The 27,315-nt window shown below is 38.6% G+C and overlaps 1 protein-coding gene across 3 annotated transcripts; it reads left to right on the top strand.

The window, feature by feature from the left end:
- Positions 1-10,222: 10,222 nt before the first annotated feature.
- LOC148024834 (protein ROOT PRIMORDIUM DEFECTIVE 1-like) lies at positions 10,223-13,698 on the top strand. 3 transcript variants are annotated; one of them, XM_087694498.1, is made up of 2 exons: positions 10,223-12,433; positions 12,518-13,698. In XM_087694498.1, the coding sequence occupies exon 1, from the start codon at positions 10,790-10,792 to the stop codon at positions 12,212-12,214; it is 1,425 nt and encodes a 474-aa protein (XP_087550624.1). In that variant the 5' UTR covers positions 10,223-10,789; the 3' UTR covers positions 12,215-12,433; positions 12,518-13,698. The 3 variants fall into 3 exon arrangements, with proteins under 3 accessions (XP_087550624.1, XP_087550625.1, XP_087550623.1); XM_087694499.1 differs by having other exon boundaries at positions 13,030-13,697; XM_087694497.1 differs by having other exon boundaries at positions 10,223-12,669; positions 13,030-13,696.
- The last annotated feature ends 13,617 nt before the right edge of the window (positions 13,699-27,315 follow it).

The following is a 27,315-nucleotide window of genomic DNA, read 5'->3' on the forward strand; positions in this document are numbered from 1 at the left end:
AAACCCACACACCTATACATTGCATGTTGTGGGCACCCATCACTGTCACTTTATTCTTTATTTTGTAGTGAGAAATAGAATAAGGGAAGGTAGGTCACACATTGTGATTGTTGAAATTCACGCACATCGGTCTCTCTCTTCTTGCTTAAACCTCCATAGCTCTTGCTCCCTCATTGCTTTCGCTCATGCTTCCACCTTCCACTCCCCTTTCAACTCGTATTAGAGTGGGCATTGGAGGAGCTTCATCATCACTTGCTTCAACTTATGAAGAAGCTTCAATTAAAGGTTTCATGGCAGCCATTGTCTCTTCTTCCTAAGGAATGCATTAGGTCTCGGTTTGATTTAGGGCTTCCAAGGCTTATTTTAGAACTTCAAACAAGTTTTTCAAGCATTGCTTGAAGCCCTAGTGTGGTTAGTAGCTGCTACCATAGCCCCTAGGCTGCTCAACATAATTTGTGCCTAATGGGTAGACTCCTATGCTTTACACTCCTACTAATCTAGATCACTCCCTATTACTTCTAATTATTAGGTAAATACTTTGGCACTTCTCCCAACATTGGTGGATTGGTCTTGAGCCCTAGTTTTAAGTGGTATTGGTCTGTCATTGTTGTAATACATAGCAAACATGCTATATACAAGTCTAGGACAAAAATCTATTCACTATTTGAGCTTCATTAATGCTCATATGCTCATGTATTGGTGTTGGGATCATTAGTGGATGTATTGAGGTGCTATTTGGGATGTATTGAGCTTGCATAGCTAAGCTTTGATAGGGTTTTACTATTGTATATAGTGTGGACAACGAGCATTTTATTTAAGAAGGTTTATACTTATTATGTCTACATGTGCTTCGGGTATGCTACTTGGCTATAGTGAGGCTTAGCATTGATCTACATGTATGGATATGCTTATGGCATGCTTTGAGGCTTGGATTTGAGCCACACTTGATGTACTTGAGCTTTACATAGTTGCTTTAGTGATTATTCACTTATAGGTTGAAGGCATATTGGATGCATATACTCTTGAATGTATTTATGATGTACTTGGGCTTCCCGGGTGCTATACCATTTATGACTTGAGCTTTGCTTGCTCACTTTGCAATCCAAAATTTCTTCCAGTGGGAGACACTTGTATTTACTTGATAGATCTCGGTTCTTTGAGACTATGGAACTCTTTTGACTTATGTCTATGCTCTCATGTATGCTATTTGATGCAGTTACCTTCGCTTGTGGTTGATTTGACTCTGTATGTTTTGGACATTCACACTTACCTCTAATTGTAGTTTATCAATTATGTATACACACATATTGCTTATGTATTGAGTGTCATTACTCTTTGACCCATTTGTTGTGCATTTGGTGGATCCCTCAAGTTGCTCCTGAGATATTTTGCATGCACGATGTATATATGCTTATGGGATGTATGGTTTACTGACACTTTTGAGTTCTTGACGGTCTTTGGTACCGATGGTTTATGATGATTAATTGCTAGTTTCATTCTTTATATATCGATTGCTATTTGGAGATTCCTAGCAATGGGAGCTTGCTATTTTGTCAATTTGCATGTGATTGGATTGAATACATTGTTGCATTTACTACAACAATGCTATAATTAATGTTTTTAGAATTCTTTTTGGAGTAGACACTTTAATTTGGCACTTTCTTAATTGCAATTTGTGGATAGCTATACCCTCTTTTGTTCCCACCCTTTTGGCTTAGTTTATTTGGGGTTATTTTGTTGTAATTATAGCAGCCCATACTCTTGTCCTCTGTGGTCATTTGCATTCATTATGGTAGGTACTTCTCATGCATTAGCTGATAGTAATGTTTTCAATATTGAAAAGCTAACAACTTGATGAGCTTGATGAGTTATGCAAGTCCACTATCATTTTGTCTAAGTAGGTGTACTTCCATGTTATCTCTACTGAGGGTGGTCCACACGAGTTATGGATGAAGATCCTTGATCTTTATGACAAGCAGAGTCTTGTATCTCAATTGTATTGGTTGAAAAAGCTTGAGGACCTTCTTATGAAGGAGGGCACTCCTAAATCTACTCATTTGAATGAGTTCCACTCTATTTTGAGCCAGCTTATCTTGCAAGACATCAAGTTTGAAGATAACATAAAAGTCTTTATTCTTGCTTGTCACACTACTTGAATCATGGGATACATTTCATACTATTACAAGTGCTAATCTCCCAAAGGGTGTCTGCACTTATTATTAGAGGTAGAAATGGTAATAACAACTATGGTAGAGACCCGTGGCCTAATAGGGGCAAGTCTTAGTCTCTTGGGCCATCCTGTAGTAAGTCCCATAGTTATAAGTCCTCTTTGATTTGTCATTATTGTGGATGGTAGGATCACATTAGGTTGCAAAGCCATAAAATGCAATGATAAATGTAAGGGGAAAGTACATGAAAATAAACAGTCCACTAAGTTTGTATCTAAGTCCAGTGTAAAGATAGAGGAGATAAATGCATTGGAGCATAGTTCTAATGCCTACATTCTTGTAGCTTCATCTCTTGATGCTACTCAGTTGTCTGATGCATTATTTGCTTACTCTCAGTGTTGGCTTCTTGATTTAGAGGTTTCCTTTCATGTTATACGCATCATCATTGGTTTTATAGCTACCATACTGTTACACGTTTAGTTAGACCAGGATATGGCATTGCATTGGATATCATTGGCATAAGTGATGTTAGACTGCAGTTTGGTGTTGGTGCTCCCTTTGTGCTTCATGATGTACGTCATGTCCTAGCTTTGACAAAAAGTCTTATTTTAGTTGGACAGTTGGATGATAATAGTACTATGTATCTTTTAGAGACTTCTCAGGGCAAATCACATGTGGTAGTCTTAGTTTTCGCTAGATGTACTAAGGTTGGTAACCTCTATCATTTGCTTGTTTTTGGGTCACTTTGACCATGTATTGGCTATGACTGATCTTCTAGATGTATATTTATGGCATCATTGCCTTAGGTATATATTTTTGAAAGAAATAAAAGTATTGACTCGTTTGCAGTATTTCTTGTCCTTGGATTACTATTGTTTTGATTTGTGATCATTGTCTGTATGGCTGGCTAGCTCGTAATTCACATAAAAAGTATAGTTTTATGTGTATGGATGAGCATTTAGCTCTTGTGCATTTAGATATTTGTGGCCCATGCCCTATTAGTCCTTCCTTGGGTGGCGAAACTATTTCGTTACATTCATAGATGATTGTTGCATAAGATTTAGGCCTATCCCATTAAGCAGAAATTAGATGTTTTGCCTATGTTTCAATGCTTTCTCGCCATCATTGAGAGCTAGTTTGGGTATAGGCTGAAATTCCTATGGTCTAACAATGGGGGTGAATATGTATCTAAGGCCTTTGAGCATCTATGTGTTGAGAGGGGTATTAAGTATCAATTGACCGTTCCATATACCCCACTCCATAATGGTATTACTACAGAGCATATGAACATGACTATTCATAAAAGAGTTCATAGTATGCTTATTTAGGCAAGCTTATTGCATCACTTTTGGGTTGATGTAGTTATTGCTATTGTGCATCTCATTAATAGATCCCCATTCACTACTCTTGGTGGTAGAATTATAGAGGAGGTATGGTTTGGTAACCCTCCCTCATATGCACACTTGCAAGTGTTTGGATGTAAGGCTTTTTGCCATATTCCCAAATACAAGCATGATAAGTTACCATTGCATTGCTACACAAAAAACCATGATTTGATTATATCATTGGCATATTTTTTAAATTATGCTCGATGTTTATAATACTACATTGTCACATAAACAACAATATTTTCATAATGATGTTTACGACATTGAATTGTCACATAAACAACTATTTTTCCTAAATGGTATTGCATGTTTACACGTTCTCAAAATCTAACATTGTGAATCTATCAAGTGAGCTATTGTTAGCCATATTTGGGTTTAACACTATTGGAATAGCAAACATGCTAGTTTGGTGATTGTCCTAACTACATTCTTAATTGATTGGGCACACACTGAATATTAGATTCAAAGTCTATCAAATGCATCTTTCTTGGATATGGGAATGCAGGTAAGATAGGCTATCATCTTTGGGATTTGTAGACTTGGAGGATTATCCATAGCCATGATGTTATTTTCCATGAGGATAAGATGCATATGAGACCAAAGCAGGTGTTTGAGATACATAGGTAATCTTTTAGGAGGAGCCTCCTTTTACAGTACAGCTAGCCCCAGAGAGACAACTTGCTATAGTTGTTGATGATGTAGTGGCCCAGGATTTGCCTTTATGCAGAATCATGATTTTTGACAGAGAGGACATGTCATACCTGCCCCATATCCAGCTTTGAGATGCTCTGCTAAAGCTTCGTGTCCTCCTGATTGTTATGAGCTCTCTATGGATCATGCCATGGTGATAGGCTCTACTGAGCCAGTTACCTATGTGGAGGCTATGTGATAGGCTCTATTGAGCCAGTTACCTATGTGGAGGCTATGCACAAAGGGGATTCTCATTCTTGGGAGATGGATATGAGGTCTAAGTTTGACTCACTATAGAACAATTGTACATGGGACTTAGTTTCCTTGCTTATTGAAAATTGTGCATTGCCATACAAGTGGGTGTACAAGTTGAAGGGTACCCGTGGTCACCTGAAGCCAACATATAAGGCCAAATTGGTTACTAAAAGGGCTTTAAGTATGAAAAGGGAGTTGATTCTCATGAGATATTCTCTCACGTGGTCAATATGACTACCCTATGCTAGGTCTTAGCCTTGGTTGCTTAGTTAGATTTGGATCTTTATGAGATGGATATGAGGATGACTTTTCTACATGGGTCTTGTATGAGGACATTTATATGTAGCAGCCTAAGAGCTTTGTGGAGAAAGACAAGGAACATATAGTGTGCAAATTGAACAATATTATTTATGGGATTAAGCATGCACCTAGAGAATGGTACCATAAGTTTGACGCTTTCATACATTCACTGGGGTATTCCCATAGTGATATGAATTTGTGTCTATACATTTAAAGAATTAACTCAAGAAGAGCTTTGAGATGAAGGACATGGGACTCGTGCTTATAGCTGGGAGTGCTCATGGTGAGTTGGATGCTTTAAAGACTCAACTCAAGAAGAGCTTTGAGATAAAAGACATGGGATGGGCCTCATACATACTTGGCATGCACATTATGCACAATCACTCTAAGGGACTTCTTTACTTGTCCCAGAAGAAGTACATACATAGAGTACCTGAGCGATTCCATATGCAGGATAGTAAGCCTATTAGTTGCCCTTTAACTTCTCATGTGAAGGTAAGCTAGGCTGATTATTTGCAGCCAAATGATGAGAGGGCTGAGATGGCCAGGGTTCCATATGAATTCACAGTGGGTAGCTTCATGTATGTCATGATACTACCTCGTTGTGATATAGCATTTGCAGTGGGAGTGGTGGTATATTATATGACTACATGTGGTAGGTGACATTGGGACACCTTGAAGAGTATCATGAGATTCCTTAAAGACAATATAGATATGTGCATTTACTATGGTAGCTAGGATATAGGAGTTGTGGGTTACATAGACTTAGATTATGTAGGACATTAAGTTGTTAAGATCCCTATGGATATGAATCCTACAGATCTACTTACTTAAAATTTCCCAGTGGAATGGTATGTCTTTATTAGGAAGATAATGAGCACAGAATAAGATGACATACTTTCTCATCTTGTTGAACTCTATGTACATGTTGTACTTTTCTCTTTTTTTTTATAACTCCTCATAAAGGCACATTTTCTTTTAAGTAGGAGATTATTCAAGGTTAATTGCTGACCTAGCCACCTACATTCATTGGTATACAAATCCACATACTTGTATACTGCAAGTGGCGGATACCCATCATTGTCACTTTATTCTTTATTCTTTTAGTGACAAGTAGAATAAGCGAAGGCATGTCACACATTGTGATTGTTGAAGTTGCCACACACCGATCTCTCTCTTCTTGCTTGAATCTCCATAGCCCTAGCTATAAATATGTGCATTTGCTATGTTAGCCATGATATAGGAGTTGTGAGTTACATAGACTTAGATTATGTAGGACATGCAAATGATAGAAAGTCCACCTTTGGATAGAAAGTCCATGATATAGGAGTTGTGAGTTACATAGACTAAGATTATGTAGGACATGCAAACGATAGAAAGTCCACCTTTGGATATGTCTTTACCTATACTCGAGATGCTATCTCTTGGATGTTCATAGTGCAAAAATGCATGATGTTGTCTACTATCGAGGTTGAGTACATTGCCATCGAGGCTTACAAGGAGGTTCTACGGTTAGGCCATTTAGTTGCTAATATTGGTATGACTATATCCCCTACATTGCATTCACATTTAACGAGTGACATTTAGTTGGCTTGTAATCCGGTCTTCCATGCAAAGACAAAGCACATTGAGGTGCACTATCACTTCATCAGAGAGGTGGTAGAGGACAAATCCATAAAGTTGTCAAGATCTCTATAGATATGAATCCTACAAATCTACTTACGACAAGTTTCCTAGTGGAATGGTATGTCTTCATTAGGAAGATGATGAACATAGAATAAGATGACGTCTTTTCTCATCTTGTTGAACTCTATGTACATGTTGTACTTTTCTCTTTTTCTTTTACTCCTCATTAAGGCACATTTGCCTTTAAGTAGGAGATTATTCGAGGTTAAGGGTTGGCCTAGCCACCTACAAGTGTTAAGTAGAATAAGCGAAGGCAGGTCACACATTGTGATTGTTGAAGTTGCCACACACCGATCTCTCTCTTCTTGCTTGAACCTCCATAGCCCTAGCTCCCTTCTTGCTTTGGTTTGTGCTTCCACGTTCTACTCCCCTTTTAGATGGAGGCTTGTCTATTGGTTTAATTTATCATTGGAGCAATCTTTCTCTATGGTCTCTTATGTGCCTTAAAGTTCACACAAGGATACTTAGAGATATATTCTAACTTAGAGGGGCTTCCTATGACATCACATACTACATGTACATCTTCACGAGGGAATTCTCATGCTCTCAAATGAGCAAGCCCTGTGTGTACCAAGAAGATGTCCACAACATTGATTATCAATTGCTTGCCTTGCTATGTCTGATAAATACTTTATTTGCACCTTATGACACATAAAGCAATGTATCCATCTTGATGCACATACCAAGGATCATTCCAATGGTGGGAATTGGAAATTTTAATACCATTGCACAACTATTTTTATCAAAGGTTTCACAAGTATACCCTTCATATATTATAAAAAGGGGAGATAACAAGCCTTTATGAATAAAAAACAATGACAATTCAAGATGTTGGAAGATAATGATACAGGATTATGAAGAGTGTTACAAGATCTTGATGTTAGTAATAGAGACGATGGAATTATTGAACAATATAGAATGGCATAATAATGAAGATGATTAACTCTTTTTTTTGGAGGGGGTGGAGTTATAAGGCTTATGAGGTTGAGACAAGGGTTCTTATGCGTAAGGTAACAATAATAAAGATAATGGAGTGATTGATCAAGATAGAATGGCATGATAGTGGAGATGATTAACCCATTTCTTTTTTTTTGGTGGGGGGGGGGGGAGAGGTAAAAGGGTTATAAGGGTGAGATAAGTGTTATTACAGCTAAGGTAATACCTCTTGCATTATAGAAGGATAAAGATGATGTAAGGTTGAGGAGCAAAAGGTAATGTTTGATTGGTGATGAAAGAATGGTGAAGAAGCAACTCTTTTAGACAATGACATGGTGACGCAATGAAGGTGGCTATAGCAATATCTCAACCATCATTGCAATTTGGGGGATGAGAAGGTGTACAACTAGCTAGAGTAGCAACATTGGGGGTGGCCTTGCTTTGGTTGCATTCAAGACTCAACAAAGAAGGTTAGTTGCCCATGTGCTTGGCTGATCTCTTCACACACACACAACGCATGCACGCACACACACACACACACACTCTCTCTCTCTCACTACTAAAGGTGGTAGCAGATGTCCCCAAAATAGAACCCTTGGCCCTCCCCCTCCCTTTTCCCCCCTTGCTCTCCAAGCTTGCACGGGGAGGGTGACCATGTGGTCGATTCCCTAAACCCTCGCTTAGTCTCGTCCTTCCAAAATTATCAATTGTTGTTTGGGAATAACTACTCAAGTGACGTCTTAAGACCCTCCCCTCTCTCTCCTCTTGGAAAAACATGCTCTTTTTAGAAGGGGTATTTCGATGCATTCAAGGAGGAGAATAAGGGTCTAGCATGGCCAACTCTTGGAATTCAATATGGTTGCACTAGCTTCTAATTAGCTATTCTATCTTTTGCCCATTGCTTTGAGAAAATGGAAAAGGTTGCAAATACAGAGATGACCACAAATGATATAACTATTTTTGTTACGACCACCTTGCATGCTAAAACCATGGCTAAGACCAACCCATTTTGGGAACTTGACTTTTAGATTGTCTAAAAGCCAATGAAAACATTGGTTTGCGGTGTTCCTAGCCGCTGAAGAGGGCAACCGAAGTTTTTGAAGATTTTTCCTCCTATTACCTTGAAGTCATGCTCACAGAGACATTGTTTTCAATTGATAATTTTATGATTATAGATTCTAAGAGTATGACAAATTGCATATAGCTAGCCATTAAAAGATCTACAAAATGTTTAATAGCTTCTATTGCATGCAAGCTGTCATACATAATGAGTTGAGCATGAAAGAGTTCTCCATTGGGCATCCTCGCACCCTTTAAAGACTAATATCTAGGCTTGACATCAAGATCCCTTAGTATAGGCTATGTGACCATAACAAATAGGAAAGGAGGTGTGGGACAACCCTGCACAATTGATCTCTTAAGTCAAAAGCTTACATGAGAGATTACCCTTGTAATACCCATCTTACCCAAAATCAAAACTAAAACTTAGGCTATTAAGGATTGTAAGAATAAAATCCCATCTTACAATGGTATCATCGTTATGAAGTATTTAACATTTTTTCATGTGTGTTAACCCTCAAACGAATAAGGTGGAAAATCCAAAAAATTTAAAGCAAAAGACAAGGCCAAGGCAAAAGCGGAATGGAGGACAAAGGCATACCAAGAAAAATCGGGAAACATAAGAAGTGTGAAAAAGCCCTAAATCAAGGAGAGACGCACATGGAAAAGCGCAAGTTAAAACTTTTGTAAAAGAGTGCAAGGCACACCATGATTTATTTTAAAAGCACTGAGCTCTGACCCATGCAAATTGTATAGGTAGATGGGCAGTAGGGAGGAAGTCAGGAAGACAAGAGAACAATGGGAAAAAGGGTTGCTTGCCATGTAAAAAAGGGGATAAGGGGATGACTGCCCAAAAGGGATTTAGGGTTTTGTATATAAAGCTCAAAAAGTGAATGAGAGCTCATTCTTTTGGTGTGTGGCAACAATACACTCACTTTCTTATCTTCTTATCTTCTTTTGCTTGCTTGTGTGTGCTTGAGGGAGGGAGTGTAAGAGTGTGAGGGATCAAGGAGGTAAAGCTCTCCATCATCTCCTCTCTTCTTCTTCTCTCCTATTCTCTTATCTTCTCTTGCCTCGCGTGCGACTATGGAGGATAGAGCTTGGAGGTGGAGGCTTGAGGATGCTTGAGCTTGCATCAAGGATCGTGAAGCTATCGGAGTACTTGAGAGAGGAAGCAACTCGATCAGGCATCAAGGTAAGCTCACTACACTCGTAGAGAAGGATAACGCGTTGGCTATGTGGGAGGTAGCCATTAGTGCTCATTTGAAACGCTTGAATAATAAGCGGTTTGTGGGTCCTGGTGATTGAGCTTGTGCTTGCCTCTACAATGTGGAAAAAGGGGCTCTTTTCCCTTGTTTATCCCCATAGTGTTTAACATCATGAGCTTTTGCTTAGGAGGCATCACATACCTAGCTAGATGTTGTTGAGGGCAAGGAGTTGCTAACCCCCATGGTACATCACATACCTAGCTAGGCGCAGTTGGGGGAAGGGTGCTGCCAACCACCAAGGTGTATGTGGTGCCTCCCTCTTACGCAAGTTGATAATGTTGTTGTGGGTCACAATCGGTAGCTCCCTTGCTCCCAATCACAAGTTAGGCATGTGGTTCCTTCCTTGAAGAAGCTCATGAGTCATAATAGTGTCGCAATTCACAATGTGGGAATTACAATGGGAATGTGTTTAAACTTCTTTGTGATCCATGATGTGGGCGATAGGTGTCCTAAGGACGGACACAAACTACAAGAGGAAATACTTATCTCCTACCAAAACGAAGGCTAGTTTCAACTTTCAAATTTAAATGTTGATGACAGCTAGGGTTCCATCGTCAATTTGTGGAGCAGAGATCATTGGGTTGCTTACATTTATCTTCCATAGCTTCGACATGGATGGTCTGAATGGCGGCCAGATGCGGATTCTCCATGCTGTCTACTTGGTAGTGTCAAGTCTCTAAAGATGCTCTCAATATCGGACAGATGCAGTCTCTCGAATGCTGTCAAGTCTCTTCCGGCATGTCCTGAAATGGCAATGAGCTCCATCGGACCTTTCTGACATGCTCGGCCCTCATCATGCCGATTGGTGGCTAGCTTCAGCGAGGGAAGTCAGTCAGGATCGTGGTGGTCAGGCTATCAGGGTTTCGAGTTTCAGGTTTGATTGTACGGCATGGCTATACACATGAGATGACAAATCGATTATTCGGCATGGTTATGCACATGAGATGACCCATTATGGTGTGCCGAGTCTTTTGGAGCAGCATCTCAAGCATCCGGCAGAGCTACTTCTGAGAGCTAGCTAGCTTCTAGAAGTAGCGTGATGATGGTGGCCAGATGGTTAGGTTTGCGAGTGTCAAACTTGATTGTATGGCGTGTTCGTGGACACCAGCTGATACATCAGGTTGTGCCGAGTTTTCATGAGCAGCAGCATCAGCCTCTTGTGCCATTGCTTCGTTTTCTACGTTCATATAGACCTGAGTCGTATAGACCTGTGACAAAGGTCAGGATTCGGAAGGACCGCCCTTTAGATACTGTTGCATCCAAGGAAAAGGAATTAAAGCCTATTATTGTACTTAGGGATGCACTACTGAGGTTCAAGAAAGCAGCCGCACCTTTGAAGGTTCTTCTTCAGCTGCGCAGACGATTGGGCCTGAAAGTTAGTGACGAGAAAATTGTTGCCAAGATGAAGAGGTACCCTAATATATTCGACTTCTTTGTACATCCTGACGAGGAAGAACAGTATTGTAGGCTAACCGAAGAAGTATTTGAACTCTTGGAGGAAGAGAGACTGATCCACAAGCAACAAGAGCCAGTTGTTGTGGAGAAGCTGCAAAAGTTGCTGATGCTATCTAAGGACCATGAAATTGCAACAGTGAAGCTTGTACTTGCTGCTAGATTTTTCGGTATACCTGAAGATTTTGTGGAGAGCATTGTTCCCAAGTATCTTCAGCATTTCAGACTGTTACGTAAAGGTAAGCGCAGTCAAGCTTTACGATTAGTAGCCTGGGACCAGAACCTGGCCATCACTGAATTCGAGAAGAAAGCAAAAGCAAAAGCAAGGGAGGATGGCTTGGGAGATATTGTAACAAATGGGCAGCCTCTTGCTTTTCCACTACGGTATTCTCCAGGAACACAGTTACGAAAGCATGTAAAAAAGCGAATTGATGAGTGGCAAAGGCTTCCATATATCTCCCCGTATCAGGACAACTCCTGGGTTCAGGAGGGAACACCTCTTGCAGATAGAAAGATGGTTGCTTTGCTACATGAAATTGTAAGCCTGACTGTTGAGAAAAAAATTACACTCGAGGTCATGATTAACTTCCAGGAAGACTTTAAGTTGCCTTTGAAAGTGGCAAAAACATTCAATCGTTTCCCAGGTGTATTCTACATTAGTCTTAAGGGTAACATTCATACTATTTTTCTACGGGAGGGATATGCGAAGAAACAGCTAATTGTAGATCATCCTCTTATTAATTTGAAAATGAAGTATTTCAGAATGCTGATAAATGGGCCTCGATTGCGGTCTATGAACTATAAAGCTAAGCATTCAGCTAGAATGCCAAATGCAGCCACTGGGGAAGACAAAACTTGTGATGAGATGCATGGACATGTTAATGCTTCTCAAGATGAGTTGGAGGCTCATGATGAGACACTAATTGATGATGAAGCGCCTTCAGATCTTGAAGAATTTCTTAATGAACTAGAGTTTTCAGACAGTGGAGATGAGGCTGTGACTGATGCATGAAATGGGGTTTATCAGTTCAATTTGTTGACTCTTGGTAGCAGATGGAGACTTTCTATGCAGGATATTGCTTTAATTGGTCAGTGTTCACAATGCTTGCATCCAGCAATGCAAGAGGTAAGGTGGACTGTTGCACTCAGTTTTTTGGGGCAATTGTTTTCATTCAGCAAGATGTGCCCGAGCTTGCAGTTTAGCAAAGCCAGAGTACGAAGAGGCATTGAGGTGAGTTGAATCATCACTTTCTGTTGCATATGGAGAACATCTCATTGAGTAAGTCAAGTAACCTTTACATCTGAATGTGGCTAGATTACTGTTGCATATATCGCTACGGGCATGGAAAACAGCAGGGTGCCCTGCATTTTTGATGATTCTACGACGCTGTTATGACAGCCAGCTTAATCATCTTAACCATTTTTCAATATATCCGCACAGCAGCCTTACTTTGCATGTCAATAAAGGCAAGCAGCTTGGATATCCTCCTTTTCAATATGGATATCGTTGTCTTATCTAAAATGGTTGATGTTAAACCTGTTTATTGGTCTGTTTGCTGTCTTGCCTAACTGCTCAGGTCACACGATGTCATTGTGTGAATCCTGCAAGAACATTTGGGCATAGGTTCTACTGAGAAGAATAACCAAAACTTTGCAGGCTATGTTTCGATTGTGTTCATAGTGGCACAGTTACACACTCTCTAAATGAACATTGCATGTGGGATGTTGGTCGTAGCACATGCAAATATCTTTTTTGCAGGTGTAATCAAGGTGATGTATTGTTGCTCTTGCGCATGCAGATATGATAATGTTGAACATTTTATACAGGAGATGGAGCTAGTTGGTGGCGTCTGGATGCCAAGCATCAGTTGTAGAACTAACATGCAGCAGATGAGGGTGCTATTTGCAGCCTCTGACAGAATCAACCAGGCAGATGTTGAAACATGGTTTAAAGGCTGACAGATTTTGGGAACTCCAATTGCTGCAAGTTTTTAGTGAACTTCAAAAGTACGACCTCAGAAAAGGTCTGAAATTACAATGATGTTTTTGGTCTGTTATGTGAAGATCATGAAAAGCCATGGATCTGTCTGATTCTGAGCAGCAACCCAATGATGAGCCCTTCTGTACATATTGTATTGGTTAAGCCCGGAGCTCTGGCGTTGACTGAAACAAAGGTTTGCCATATACAACAAAGCAGGCTTCAATCTACATAATGATTTGTCTCACTACACACACACACACACACACACACACACACACACACACATCCAGACAAAGGCCCACTCATAGCCACACACCCACCTACACACATCTGCATGCATATTTGTAAAGGTTCATGCATACATGACTGCCATTGGACACATGCGTGTTTACATGCATTCATCTATATGGAGATACACATGTACGTAGTGTTATACACAGATGCCATTATTTTGAAGATGATTTATAGTTACACACCTCCTGCACACGTGCTACATTCATACATCAAGTTCATGGAGTGTTCATTCATTGATTCAATGTAGGTTAGAGTATATGGGGTTTTGTGACGATTCTAATTTATATTCAGATTATCACAATGTCTAAGAGTTATTTGATGTTCACAATCCTGATTATCTGAAAATGAGCATACATCAAAGCTTGGATATTCATTCCATTACTTTCTTGCCTTCTAAATGTTCATACTAGACTTTTTGTGACCCCTCTTCATCAAAGGAGGATCCAGAGGAGATGATTTCGCCCATTGTAGTGTGACTAGACTTAGGAGGTTGATACTACAAAAGGTGATCTTTTTATGAAGATGTGAGGTAGAGATCAAGCATACACTTGTTTTGAGCTTGTTGGTGTCATCACATAATTTAAATGTCTGAAGTTTATAATTCTAAATTCATAAATTGAAATAATATCATGTTTTAAAAAAATCAACCAATATTAGGATCACTAGTTAAGTCAATGTGTTCCAAGTTTGGACTAAGTTCTCATTCTTTGACTTTTATTGACATCCCATAGAGTGGTATTTGTTAGAAACTTTGGGAAGAGTGTCTTCTTTTATGTTATTTTTAAATGGCATTTCTACCCTAGATCAATGGCTAGTCATGGGTGGATCCCATGGGCTATTGCTTAGGCAACTTAAATCTATTCACCACTCACAATCACTTACGCCTTAGAGGTATCAATATGTAATGTTGTTGTCCCTTATGATTGCCAAGGCTACTTGCATGACCATGTCATCATCACCAATAGATTAAACTTCTTTTGTATGGTGTCTTAGTGAACCAACCCTCTGTTAGATTAAACTTCTTTTGTATGGTGTCTTTTGTATGTTTAGTAGCATAACCCTTGACACCTCATGTGAGGGAGTTTATCTCAAAATTAGCATCCTAGTTTGTGATTACATTCTAATGGTTTATTCCAAGTCTTTGTCTTCTTGGCCAATCATTATATTTGGCTATGCTCCCTAGTTATACAAGGTACTATGGGTTAGTAATAGTGTAACAACAAACAATTGCAAGATTGGCCCACGTCTTCTATTGCTCACGATCTCTCCTCCCAAATGATTGCATTGGCTAGCCCAACATGGAAACAACTAATTAAGTGCAATAATAGAGATGACTTTGAACCTTGCTCTCTTGCCACCCTCAGCCTCATGATGAAATAGAAGTGTTGCCCCCATGCTATACATCCACTTGGTAATGTAGGGCTAAGAAAATTTGGGTGGCCACCCCATCCTATAGGCTTTACTTATTCAAATAGAGGCTTTTATCTAGGAAATTCCCCTTTCATATTAGGGCTAATTTTGAGGTCAAACAAGCCATTTGATTAATTTTCAACAATGGTGACAATAGTGAGTAGATAAATGGGAAAATGTCACATGTGATCAAATGTAAAATTTGACTTTCTATTACTTTAGCTAATATGACTCTCTACTACTTTAGCCAAATTTCACCTACCTTTAGCATATAGGTAATAAAGAGCTTTTAATCCTCTTGAGGCACTTACAACAAAAGCTTTGTACAAGATGTGATGTTTTTTGCCTTACTCTTTTCTCTTTTTAGTACCAAAAATAGAAAATTTTGACTCCATTTAAGAGACATTTGAATGTTTTGTTATTTGCACCCTTTCGTGTGCATTCATCTCATAGGTACATTGTTTTGGCACTTCAACTCCAATTTAATATCATTTTTGAACGCCTTCACTCTATTTCAATCTCATTAATCTTTTTAATCTCTATAATTCTTTCATGGATTCTTCTAGGCAACCATCTAACTCTATACATGCATGTACATCTTACAACACATGAAGGGATGCTTTAAAGGATCCAACAAGTAGTGAGCTCTATGATTGGAAAACATTGCTTCCCTCTTGCAAAGGTTCCCACAAAATTGACAAATGAAAAAGAGAAATTATCAACTTTCATTGGAAAGGATGGATTGTGGGCTTCAAATTACAAGATAAAAAAAAGCTTTCTAAACATTAAGCATGTATATACTACCAAGGATCCTCATCTATTGCCTTTTATGCCATAGTATTTTTAAATCTCTTTTACAAGAATAATTGTCTATTATTATCTTAAATGAAATTTAGAAGAAACCACAAAAAATTTATATAAATGTGTTTCCATCCAAAAATGTGGAATGGCAATTGTTGAAGTCATTGACAAGTGAAATTTTATGGGTTCTTTTTTGGTGTTTGCACTCTCTTTGGCTCCTCTTGACCTCTCCACCTTGGCATTCTTTTGTGCCTTTATTGTCTTGGAAGTTACCTTCCCTCTATAAGGTCCAAGTGTGTAGAATTCGAATTGTTAGCAATATCCATGTAAGTGTAACAATCATGATTACTTTGGATCTTACAAGTCAAACATTATCACCTTTGAAGCAATTTAATGTAAACTATGCAAATGAGAGCATGGATGTTAAAAATAATAAAACAAATTTCCACAACTACTAAGATTACTTGCAACCATCCTCCTCTTTATAAGGATAAATATTCATTCGAAAGCATTTGCTATTACTCTCTCCATGGATGATGCTATCTTGTTGGTGAGAAATTTGATTTAGTAATTTATAAGGATCCATTGGATAGTGGAAATACTCTTCCAAAGCATATTTGCACATTGCAAAATCTTACTCCCCATGATAATGTAGTATAACATAATAGACTTCATTCACATCTATTTCTTGTAAGAGAAAGTGCATGTTGCTTATTGAGACTTCAAATATCTATTATTGACAATATTACAAAAGATTAAGTAGGTATAAATATGGAAAGCATTTCTAATCCCTAAAGAGACCAAGAATATAACAAGTTACCTTGTTTAAGAAAGCTCCAAATCGTATCCAATAAGAAGCAATGATAGCAAAAGCAAGAGAGACAAAATTTGTAATGATATTTCATGCAAGGAGGATAAGAAACTCTTAAAAAATTGGTTGTAACCTATGACACAATGGGAGGCAATCTAATGCTTCTAGATTGTCTCCCAAAGCGGTGTAGGGTCTAACTTTTTTGCTCCAAAAAATTCATAAAAACTTCCAAAGACTCCATAAGTCTTGAAAATTATGGGTGATTATCTTATTGGGATAGTGATCTTGGAGATGAAATGTAAGAAGCTAGGAAGAGACATTATGCTAAGACTTGTAAATTTTCATCACTTTACATGATTACAATAACCGTCTCTTCATCTTACCTTCTTATTCATAGCTTTGATGGCTTCTCTCACCTCTCTCCTATCTTTCTAGTATTTCTCTCTCCTCATCAATTCATTCTGTCTTGTCTTTTCTCTCTCTTTTGCACTCTCTTTTCTCACCTCTCTGTCCTCTTCTTGACAAGTTATATCAAAGCATTGGTCTTTGATCCATTTGGTCACAATCTAACCATAGATTTCTCTCTCAGATCAGCTACATTCCAAATTTTCAATCTTACCATAGATTTATCTATCAGATTAGTTACATTCTAGTTTCTCACAAGGACAAGGTGTCCAACTCTTGAAGTGGACATGTGCAAAGACCAAGGAGCTTTCACGTACTAAATACAGGACATGGAGACCAAGATAGAGGCACAATGCACAAAATAGCAGGTCGTCACGGTCAAGAAATAAGCCATTCTGGAGGTAAAATGGTTAATGAAAGGGCAATATGTGTTAGCTAAGGTTAGAAATCCAATTACTTTTTGAAGAAAGGCTTTCTCTCTCTTCTTCCCTTCAAGATTTTTGAAGCTTTCATGGAGGCCATCCATCAGTCATGATCTCTTGCTCTCTTGAAGCTTTCATGGAGGCCATCCATTAGTCATGATCTCTTGCTCTCTTGAAGCCAAATTTCATTCTTTGATCATGGGGCAAAGGTTCTTCATCTTCTATTGATCATTACAACCACCAACCATCAACCACATCACTCAGTAGTCTCTAGGATTAGTCTTGAATTTTGCATTGTGATTTGAGCTAATTTTTTTGCATAAAATTTTAGCTCACTATTGTCTTTGATCTATTCTCTATGGTTCAATCAATCATTGAGCACTTAGTTACAAGCCTTCTAAGTAAGATTTGGCAAGATTTGAGCTTTGATCTTCATCTTTTTCATTAGAAACCCTAATACATAGTAGGGAAGCCATAGCTTCAACCTTGAATATCTAAATTTCTTCAAGTTTTGTTACTTCCCAACCTTCAAGGCTTTCCTACTGCCATTATCATCCAACATTAGCATCAAGATTGAAGACATTCAAGAAGATTCCAGCACTTCAAGCATAATGGAGCTACATTTTGGGGATTTTGAGTAAAGAGCTTGGATTTCTTAACTTCAAGCATTCAAGGAGGTTTAAGGAACTTCTATTTCAAAGGCTTTATGGTCTTTAAGCAATGTATTGGCCGATTCATGAAGATTATGGATTATGGAGCATTATGGATTGAATGGGAAATTATTCTTCAATCAGCGGGGTTAAAGCTTGATTCCCTTTGAATCATGCGTCTTCTTCAAGCTTTAAAGAGGTATTTCATCATCTTTTAATCTTTGAAATCTCGCTTTATTCACTTGCTCAAGCTTATCCACTTCTTAATGAGAGATAAAGGTTTATTGAGTTCTTTAATAAACCATACATTAGAGATCATTACCTCTTTAATTAGAGATTCTAAAACAAATTTTAGCATTGATTCCATTTCATTTTCAATCGTTGCTTCAATTTTTCATACTTTAATACATAACCTTGATTTGTGCCTTTGATTCTCATGTACCCATGAAATAAATTGCAAAGGGTAAGTATTGCAATCAATGAGTCATTGATTTGTAGTTGTAATACCATTAGGAAATTCCAATTTTCAATCCTATTTTATTGATTAATCTATGCATCCCATTAAAGGTTGAAAGAATTATTTCAAAAATGCATTTCATCCTTGTTTTCATAGAGTAGAATGCTTTTGCCATGGATATACCCATTGAGGAAAAAGGTGGATGTCTCGGGAGATAGTGGGACAAAAGAGAGGTGACCCTCCCTCACTATTGAAGATCTCGAAGGGGTGCAACCAACCCACCCCCACGGGGGACTTTGCCCACCTTTGAGTGATTTTGAGCTAGTTTAGGGAGCCCTTCCCACCACTTTATCCCTCACATGGGTACTGGGAGTGAAGTTATTAAATATGTGAAGATTTGTGTTGAAGATTGGAAGAGTGGACATCAAAATTAGAGTTTTACTTTGACATCTTCCTTAGGTCTAATGATCAGAATATCCATTTTACTAGGCTTCTCCTTGAGGGCTTTGCTCATACATGGTGGAGGTACATAAAAAGAGAGAATCAACAGGTGCACAAGTTGAATTTTAGGATCATGATGCGAGGATCTTAAGTAGAATCAGTCTTATTAGTAGGGGAAATATAGACTCAAAAAAAGCCTCATAAGAAATTGATTAGGAATCCTTAATCTTGAATTAGTCTCTCTTCCATGGTCATCATTGCATGCTTTTTTATTCCTTACCCCCCCAACATTCCTAGGCTTGACCCTACTTTTTATTATAGATCCCACTTAGAAAGGAGGGGGTCTTCTTTTCTTTTTACCCTAGCAACTAGCCTTTTTCATGCTTTGACCACTCTTCCAAAAGTGCCACATTAGCAACTTGGATTTATTTTTGGCCCAAAAAATGATTTAAAAAAAATCTCATAGAAAGTAGATTTTTTCCCCCTCAAAAGTGCTCAATCATATTGCAAGTTAAAATATTTTTAGGACACATTTTTGCATTGAATAATCTCCAAATCAAATTATACTTTTTTATATCCTTATAAGTAGTTCCTAGGACCTTGCCGAGGTAGTTACATACCCTCTTTATACCCACTACTCCTTCTAAGTGCCACATTAAAAGGGCGGATTGATTATGATCCCCAAAATTGATTTTTTTCTTTTCCTCTCAAAATGTGGTATTTTTCACCTCTAATGGTGCCTGACTATATTATATATACATCTAAGCATTTTTCATGCATTGTTTTGCTATCTAATCATTCTAAATCATTATTATTATGACAAACTTACTCTACTCCATTATGCCATCTAACTTGAATTTCCTAAGGGAACAACTTAGGGATATAGGTAATTGTAAGAGGAAAGTGCATTTGCATGTTTGAGTGGATGAAGACGATGCTCTTACAAATACCCCTTGTAACAAGCGTGCCCTAGATGCAACAACCACTTTCCAATATTGTTCAAAGGAAAAGAAAAATATAAATACTTGGATAGATGGTTCCTTGTATTCTAACAACTTCTTCGTTGTTCACTTCTTTGTTGCTCACTTTTATTGGGGATGGTAAACAAGGTCTACTAGGCTATTGCAAATGCTTGGGTGATAATCTTCAATTGCATCAATATTATCAATTAATATTATATAACACTCATCAATTTTTGTTACAATACCAAGGTTCTCTAAATGTGTTGCAAATAGCCTTCAAGATTAGGAAAACAAAGTGTAAAAACTTGAAGAAGAATTGAAGCAATGCAAAGACAAGGAACAAGAGATGGCAAAGGATATGCAACAAACTTCGATCTTGGAAGAGGATAATGCTTCATTGAAATCATGTTTGGAGCAAATGGAGAAGGATAAGAACATTATAGAAGCAAAGTTGCAAAGGAGAAAGTAAACTTCTATGGATTACAAGGAAAGAGAACGTCGAGTAGCACCAATGTTATCACTATTCATTAACAGTGGAGTGCAAAAAAGATGTGTGCAAGCATTAAGGTTTGTGATCTCTTGTTGAATAAAATTCAATTTAGAGATAACTACATTCCTTAATAATTTGTATCTTTTTTAAAGGAAAATTTTTGATAATCCCGAAGGCCAAAGTGAGGGCCAATAGTTGGAGCTTCTAAAGGTGTTCTTAGAATGTAAGTGTCTGATTGCAATCTTGAGAGGCCCTCGATATTACACCCAATGCCTTGCTACTTTGAATGAGGTTCTTAATAATATTCTTAATAGCTTATCAGTGGAAGAAGTTCAAATTGCATGTGATACAACTGGGGTTAGTCGATAAGGTTACGAGGCCATATACAACATGATAGCAAGTGCACTAGCTCACAACAAGATATAAAACATATGTCTCATCCATTTCAACTTAGATCCATGTGAGGAACAAGAAATGCATCAATTGGAGATTCATTCATGGAATACTTTTTTATTATGGAGTGGATAGAAGTAGAAGGCAACAAACCCAAAAAAATTATTCCCTTTGAGTATGATGAGTTCATCAATATTTTTATTGAACTAATTAAGTTGTAGTGTGCAATGGCTTGTTTTAACAAGATGCAATGCACAAAAGGTATGGACTTGTAATATAATATTAATAATATGATCAAATGCACTTATATTGTAATATGCTTATTATATAGTATGTTTATCACATGCAATGGTTCAACTTTGGAGTCCCTTGTGAAGCTAGACGAATGTCAATGGACAAATGCCAAGGACGAATGCCAAATTGTAAAGGGATGCAAGTTGAAAAGAGTAGGCCTTACACTTATGAATTATGCAATGGTCTATGCTAATGATGAAACACTTGTTTCTCCATTTAGTGTATAGTCAGAAAAGGAAATTTGGTGGCTAGCAGCAATCGAAGTACCTAAGGATTCACACAACGTCCTACCATAGATTTTTCGGTGAACCCTTTATCCTAACCTAATTGCTAGGTAAACAAATGGTGAGAAGATTTGTGTGGAAGGCATAAGAGAATTTAATATCAATTGACACTTGGGTGGTGATCTCAAAACACTCAAGTGTATGTTGAATTGTGACACTAAGGCAATGGCATCACTACCATGTCCATGCTCTGCATGAGAACAAACAAGTGTTCTAAGTCCTTGGAACATACATCGTAGAATGATGGAGCTTTGGCATGCAATAGAAAGGCACTTCCCAATAGGTCGTTCTTAGACAAGAATTGGAAACCCATATTCCTTGTTGACATTCATTTTTGCAATTTACATTGTCTCATGTGCATATTTGACAAGCTCTTAAAGTTGCACATCAATTATGTATACACAATGAAACCTCCACTTAGATGCCAAGAAGCTATGGAGAAAATTGAGGAGTTACTGAACTCCATAGGTGCACGTGAAGGCAAGGTCAAGATCCAAAAAGACTAAAAGGCATTAGGGCTAACTCATGACTTAGCCCAAATGATATTTATGAGTGGGGCAAAGGCCAAAAGATTCCTAAGTAATATGACCGTGGCAAGTCATCAATGCTGAAGTGGGAGCTTTGGAAAGTTCTTTGTCATCAATATAGTACAAACTTAAAAAAGAATCCCAACATTAGGAATACTTGATCCAAAGTTTGACATTTCTTTGATAAGATTGTGTCTATCATGTTGAATCCCTCAACAAATCCTTCAATATGATCAAAATTTCATCATGTAGTTAATGATTTCACAAAATCTATTATCAACGCATGGGGAAAAATGAACATCACCCATTACATGGTACCAAATCGACTTCCCTTGTTGTACTTTATTTTGTGAGTATAATTTGGTTCTATAGATACACATTCAATTTTGTTGTACTTTATTTTGTACTTTATTTTCAATTGGTTCTATAGATACACATTCAATTGTTCAATCACATTAGAAAATGCAAGGGCTATTACTCTAGCAAAATCTATTAGAAATGAAATATGAACTTGCAATAGTGAAAGATAGTGGACCAGTAATGTAGCAAATACACATGCTGCATGGCATAGTAGAAGATGACGTGGCTCTAAATGGGCTTGTCCCTAAATCCTATATATTACCATCCCTACACCCCTACCCCTACCCCTACCCCCCCTCCCCCGCCCCCCCCCAAACTAACTTTCCCTTTAAATGGAGAGTACGATGTTCATTCTTATACTTCACACTTATTCACTTGTAGCCCTTTAAACTTCCTTTCTTCATAGGGATGTGTAGTGGGAGCTCACGCTCAACTGCCAAGACCCATAGATTGCTTATTGTTTCAAGCGTTTTAAGTGAGCTCTCATGGCCATCTCTCACCTAGCTGACGCATCGTCGATCCTCTCGGGATGTAGTGAGTTTACCTTGATGCCGAAATGAGTTGCCTCCTCTCTCGCACACGCCGGTAGCTCCACGATCCTAGATGCTGGCTTAAGCATCCTCAAGCCTCCTCCATCTCGAAGCTCCATCCACCCTAGCCGCCCACGCGAGAAAAGAGAAGAGAAGAGAAGAGAGAAGAAGAGAGAAGAGGAGATGGTGAAGAGCTTCACCCTCTTGATCCCTCACTCCCTCACTCCCACACACACACTCACTCTCTCACACTCTCACACTCCCTCTCTCAAGAGCACACACATAAGCAAGGTGAAGAGAAGAAGAGAGGACTCTTGTTAGCCACACACCAAAGAATGAGCTTCCATTTACCTGTTGAACTTTATATACAAGCCCTAAAATCCCATGGGCACCTATCTCTTTTTACATGACTGACCATTGTTGCAAGGTCCCTTTTTCTAATTTCCTCTTCTTGCTTCATGCCCTGAGCCTATACCCATCTATTTTTTTACAAATGGCATAGGAGGGAGCCTAGCGCTCTATTACAAGAGTTTTTAGAGTTTTTTGAGGCGCCTTTCATTTAAAATTACACTTTTTGCCTCAGCTTAGCTTTAGGGGCTGCCTCTACGCCTTTGCTCTTTTTCCATCATTTTTTCACTTTTTCCTTCATTTTTCTGCTATCTCGAATTGACGTTAATAGGATGGCTCATACAAAGCAAACCACGTGACACCATCCACTTCTTGGGTAAAATCAAAAGCTACCACCATGGCATGGATGAGATTTTCCAAACTTCTCATGCCATGAAGGCTCATCCTCAGCCTCATGTGGGCATAGTCATGCATTAACCGTAGGAAAGATTGTGCACAAAAAGTACAAGGGAAAAAGGCTGTGGGAGGATGACGACGATGACACCTTTACTGAGGATGAAACATGCAAGCCATCCAACGAGAGTGGGGATGAAGAGCACGAAGATTAGTAAGAAGAAGATAAGGAGCATGAAGAGTAGCAACAAGATCAAGAGGAGGGTTCTGCAAGTGAGGAGACACACGCTAATTAGGAGCAAGGAGATGAAAACTTGCACCATGTTTATGACAAAAAGGTCTTATGGAGAGAATCCTTAGTGGTGAAGTCCTGGTCCTGTGCAGGAACGTGCAGGACTTCCCACACCACATCAACAACCCCCTTAGCAACAACTAGCCCTAATGGTTTCACCAAATCCATCACCTCCCCAATGATGCCAAAGAAGAACTTCGACAACACGAATGCTAGGGCAATAGAGGAGGAGGAGGAGAAACTACAACTTGAAGGTGCTTAAAGAGATAAGGAAATATCAAAAGAACACAGACCTTCTAATTTGCAAAGAACTATTTTCTTGCATTGTAAAGTATCACTATTTGGGCTCTTTGAGTGCTACGCAATGAGTTTGGTAACAAATTTCTACCGTATTGCATGTATACGATTGAATTGGAACAATAACATGACACCATGTTTTCGACATAAGTCATATGAAAAGGAAAATGTATTAATATATAACTTGTTTTTACAATGAGTAGCTTTTGAAACTGGTGTATAACCATAAGAAGTACAAGGCAATAAGTTTCAATACATTACTTGCTCTGAAGTGGCAACTTTTTGATGGCTTCACCCACTTATTTCCATCATCTCTTAGTTGCAGATAATCATCCCTCCCCCACACCAACCACCATCTCCACTTTTGAAGCCTCGAATGCACTCCTCAATGTGATTGAGATGTCCATTCTTCCATGTAAGCATGTGCCAAATACGTGTCTCACCAACTCCTTCTTCACAATCATGATCTTGTTTGCATGTGCAGTGATACTGGAGACACAGAGCACCTTCAAAAGCGCTTTGAGGATGGTAAGTTGGGCACAAGTGATAGGGGTAAAGCCAGCATGTATCATAATAATATAATGAGAGGGGATGTGCCCTATATATTGAGCTAGGCGGCATCTCTTTCGAAATCCCCTCGGCCCCCTGTCTACTAGCAAACTCATAAATATCTAGCATAGCCTAGAACCATAAGAAAATTCATTAGATAAATACGCTAAAATAAATAAAGACACACAAAGCTATTAGATTTACCTCCTAGGCTTCATCAGCCCAAGGCTTCATAGGTTCCGATTAGGCGGCTCCTCAAAAGGTTGTTCCTCTATAAATTCGATGAAAAAATATATGCAAGGAGAGAGTATGCATGTAAGTAGATGAAATCCATGACTAAAAAGCATCTAAAACAAGACAAAGGGTATTACCATGGAGACTTACAATTAGATGGGAAGATATGATGTGAATTAGAGGGGCCAAATTTCAAATCCTTTGTAGTGCAATATGTTGCAATATTGCAACTAAACCTCCCTCTTAAACCTCCTTAAACTCAAACAATCTACCTTTCTAGTGATTCTTTAATAAATCACGACGTCTTACTCGGTGAAGGCTTGTTGCACTTGGTTGCATGTACATCCATGAATCTTTCTTGAATGTTGCTCCTATCCATTGTCCATGCTCATCCTTTGTATTACGAACATAGACAGCCTCGATGGAATCTTGAGGACATCTTGATGACTTGTAGATGCCATTAGAATCATTCAGTAAGAAGGAACTTGTAGTTCTTGTGAGGAAGACGAGGAGATGATTGCAAGAAAGGGAGAAATGGTGGCTCTTGAGTACCAACAGACAATGATGCCCTTGGGCTTTGGCTATGGATGTGAAAGGAAGGAGGTAATGGAAAGATTTGATGGATGGATTACTGGAATGGAGAGGAAGAATGCCAAAAGAAGTAATAGTTCTAAGAGAAACACACCAAACAATGGACTATGCACAGTATGAAATGAGTTAAGAGAGAAGGGGCCTTTTGGGAGAGGAGGGAAAATTTTCAATTTTTATCTCCCACTTTTGGATGCCTTGTGGGGCCCACCTAGTATGGCCCACCTCAAAACTGCACTTCACGAGGCACTAAACTTCATAAGACAAATAAAGGCTGCTTCACACATAAGACTAACATAACTAAGGTCTAACCATGCTAAGGGTATAATACATGATCCATAAAGTGTGAGACCATGAACATGGCTAACACTTGGCACAACTTGGTGGATGGCTGGTACAGCCATGACACGAACCCTTGCACAATCCCTAAAGTCAAAATGCCTTATCCAAAACTTGACATATCTAATGAGAAGAATTATGCCTTACCTACCATATCCTTGCACCATGAAGTAAGCCACAAAGAAAAACCATAAGTAGAGCCTCTCCAGTAGGATACTTATGGTCTTCTGAATGGTTGCATAATCCCCTCAAGAGACAATCAAAACAAAGGCATATTCTCCATCTTGATCTTGGAGAATCTTACCTTTTTCTTTACCCCTGTAATCAATACATCTTCATGAACATTTGCATTTTTGACATCATCATTCAACCAATCTGAAACGTCCAAAGGCATAGAAGTTGCCAAAGCATTAATATGTGAGATTTCATGAGAGGAAAGATTCATGAACAAAGGATCCACCAAGTCTTTTGCCTTATCATTTCTAGCATCCAACCGAAGCATTAGCACAAGACAAATCTTTGTCATAGAGATCAACACGTATATCATCCACCAATTTTTGCCTCTTAAATGCACTAACCTTATCCATTTTTGGAGATTCCCAAAGAGATGGATGCATGGTTCGGCACACAACCTGCATATGAGCATACAAGGCTGCCAACATAGATCCAATCCTACTTTGCTACCTGTTGTTTTTGAATAGTTGGTACATGAACTTCTTGCATCAACTTATCATACAAGGTTCGAGGCCAATTAGGAACTCCAACATTTTCAGCCTATCATAAAATACCGAATGTATCCTTTTTAATGACATCTGCCTTAATGAACAATAAAAACCTTTGCATAAACCACTTTATAAAGAATCTTCTTTTTTGGGTCAGCATGTCTCAAGACATATTGATTTCGAGCACTATTAGCAGATCCAAATTCATGTTGCATGACTTCATCGGTACACCTTCAATGCTTTGGTCCATCATTGATTTCAACAGAGAATACTTGAACCAAAAGAGAATGAGTAAATTCCAATTGACCACCAATTTTGCCACTCTCTCGGATCATCAACAACTGCTACTGGGCATGTACATTTTTACCCCAAGCATCCCAAGGCAACTCATAAAAATTAAGCAAACCAATTTGCTTCAACCAGCCCCTGGCATTGGGATCATTTGTATCCATAAGAATAGAACAATCAATCATTGGTGTGGATAGCTCACCGTCGTCATCACTAGACATGGTAGACAATGTCTTTGGTGTTGAATCCTTGGCTTTGGAAGGAGTAACATGTGGAGGACTATCACTTCAACCCTCATCATGATTAGGAACAACTCTTGCGGATGTTGTCTTCCTCTCTATACATGAAGTTTAGAAACCTTTATTTGCCTCGTTTTTACCATGGTAGCTGCTACCACAACTTGATGAGAACCAGAGAGGTAAATAGATGAAGAATACAAAGAAAGAAGATGGCATGGAGTTGTAGGATGATGCTATTGGATGGGCGCAGGCATCAACACACGTGTCTTCTTTCCCATGCTTTGCCCTTTTTCTTCTTGCCCTACTTCCCAA

This window comes from Lygodium microphyllum, chromosome 15 (genome assembly GCF_053477565.2).
Source record: "Lygodium microphyllum isolate KBCC chromosome 15, Lygodium_microphyllum_v1.1.10, whole genome shotgun sequence".
In the NCBI taxonomy this organism is placed as follows: domain Eukaryota; kingdom Viridiplantae; phylum Streptophyta; class Polypodiopsida; order Schizaeales; family Lygodiaceae; genus Lygodium; species Lygodium microphyllum.

Coding starts and splice junctions, on each gene's coding strand:
- LOC148024834 (XM_087694498.1), top strand. CDS start 10,790: ATGATGGTGGCCAGATGGTTAGGTTTGCGAGTGTCAAACTTGATTGTA.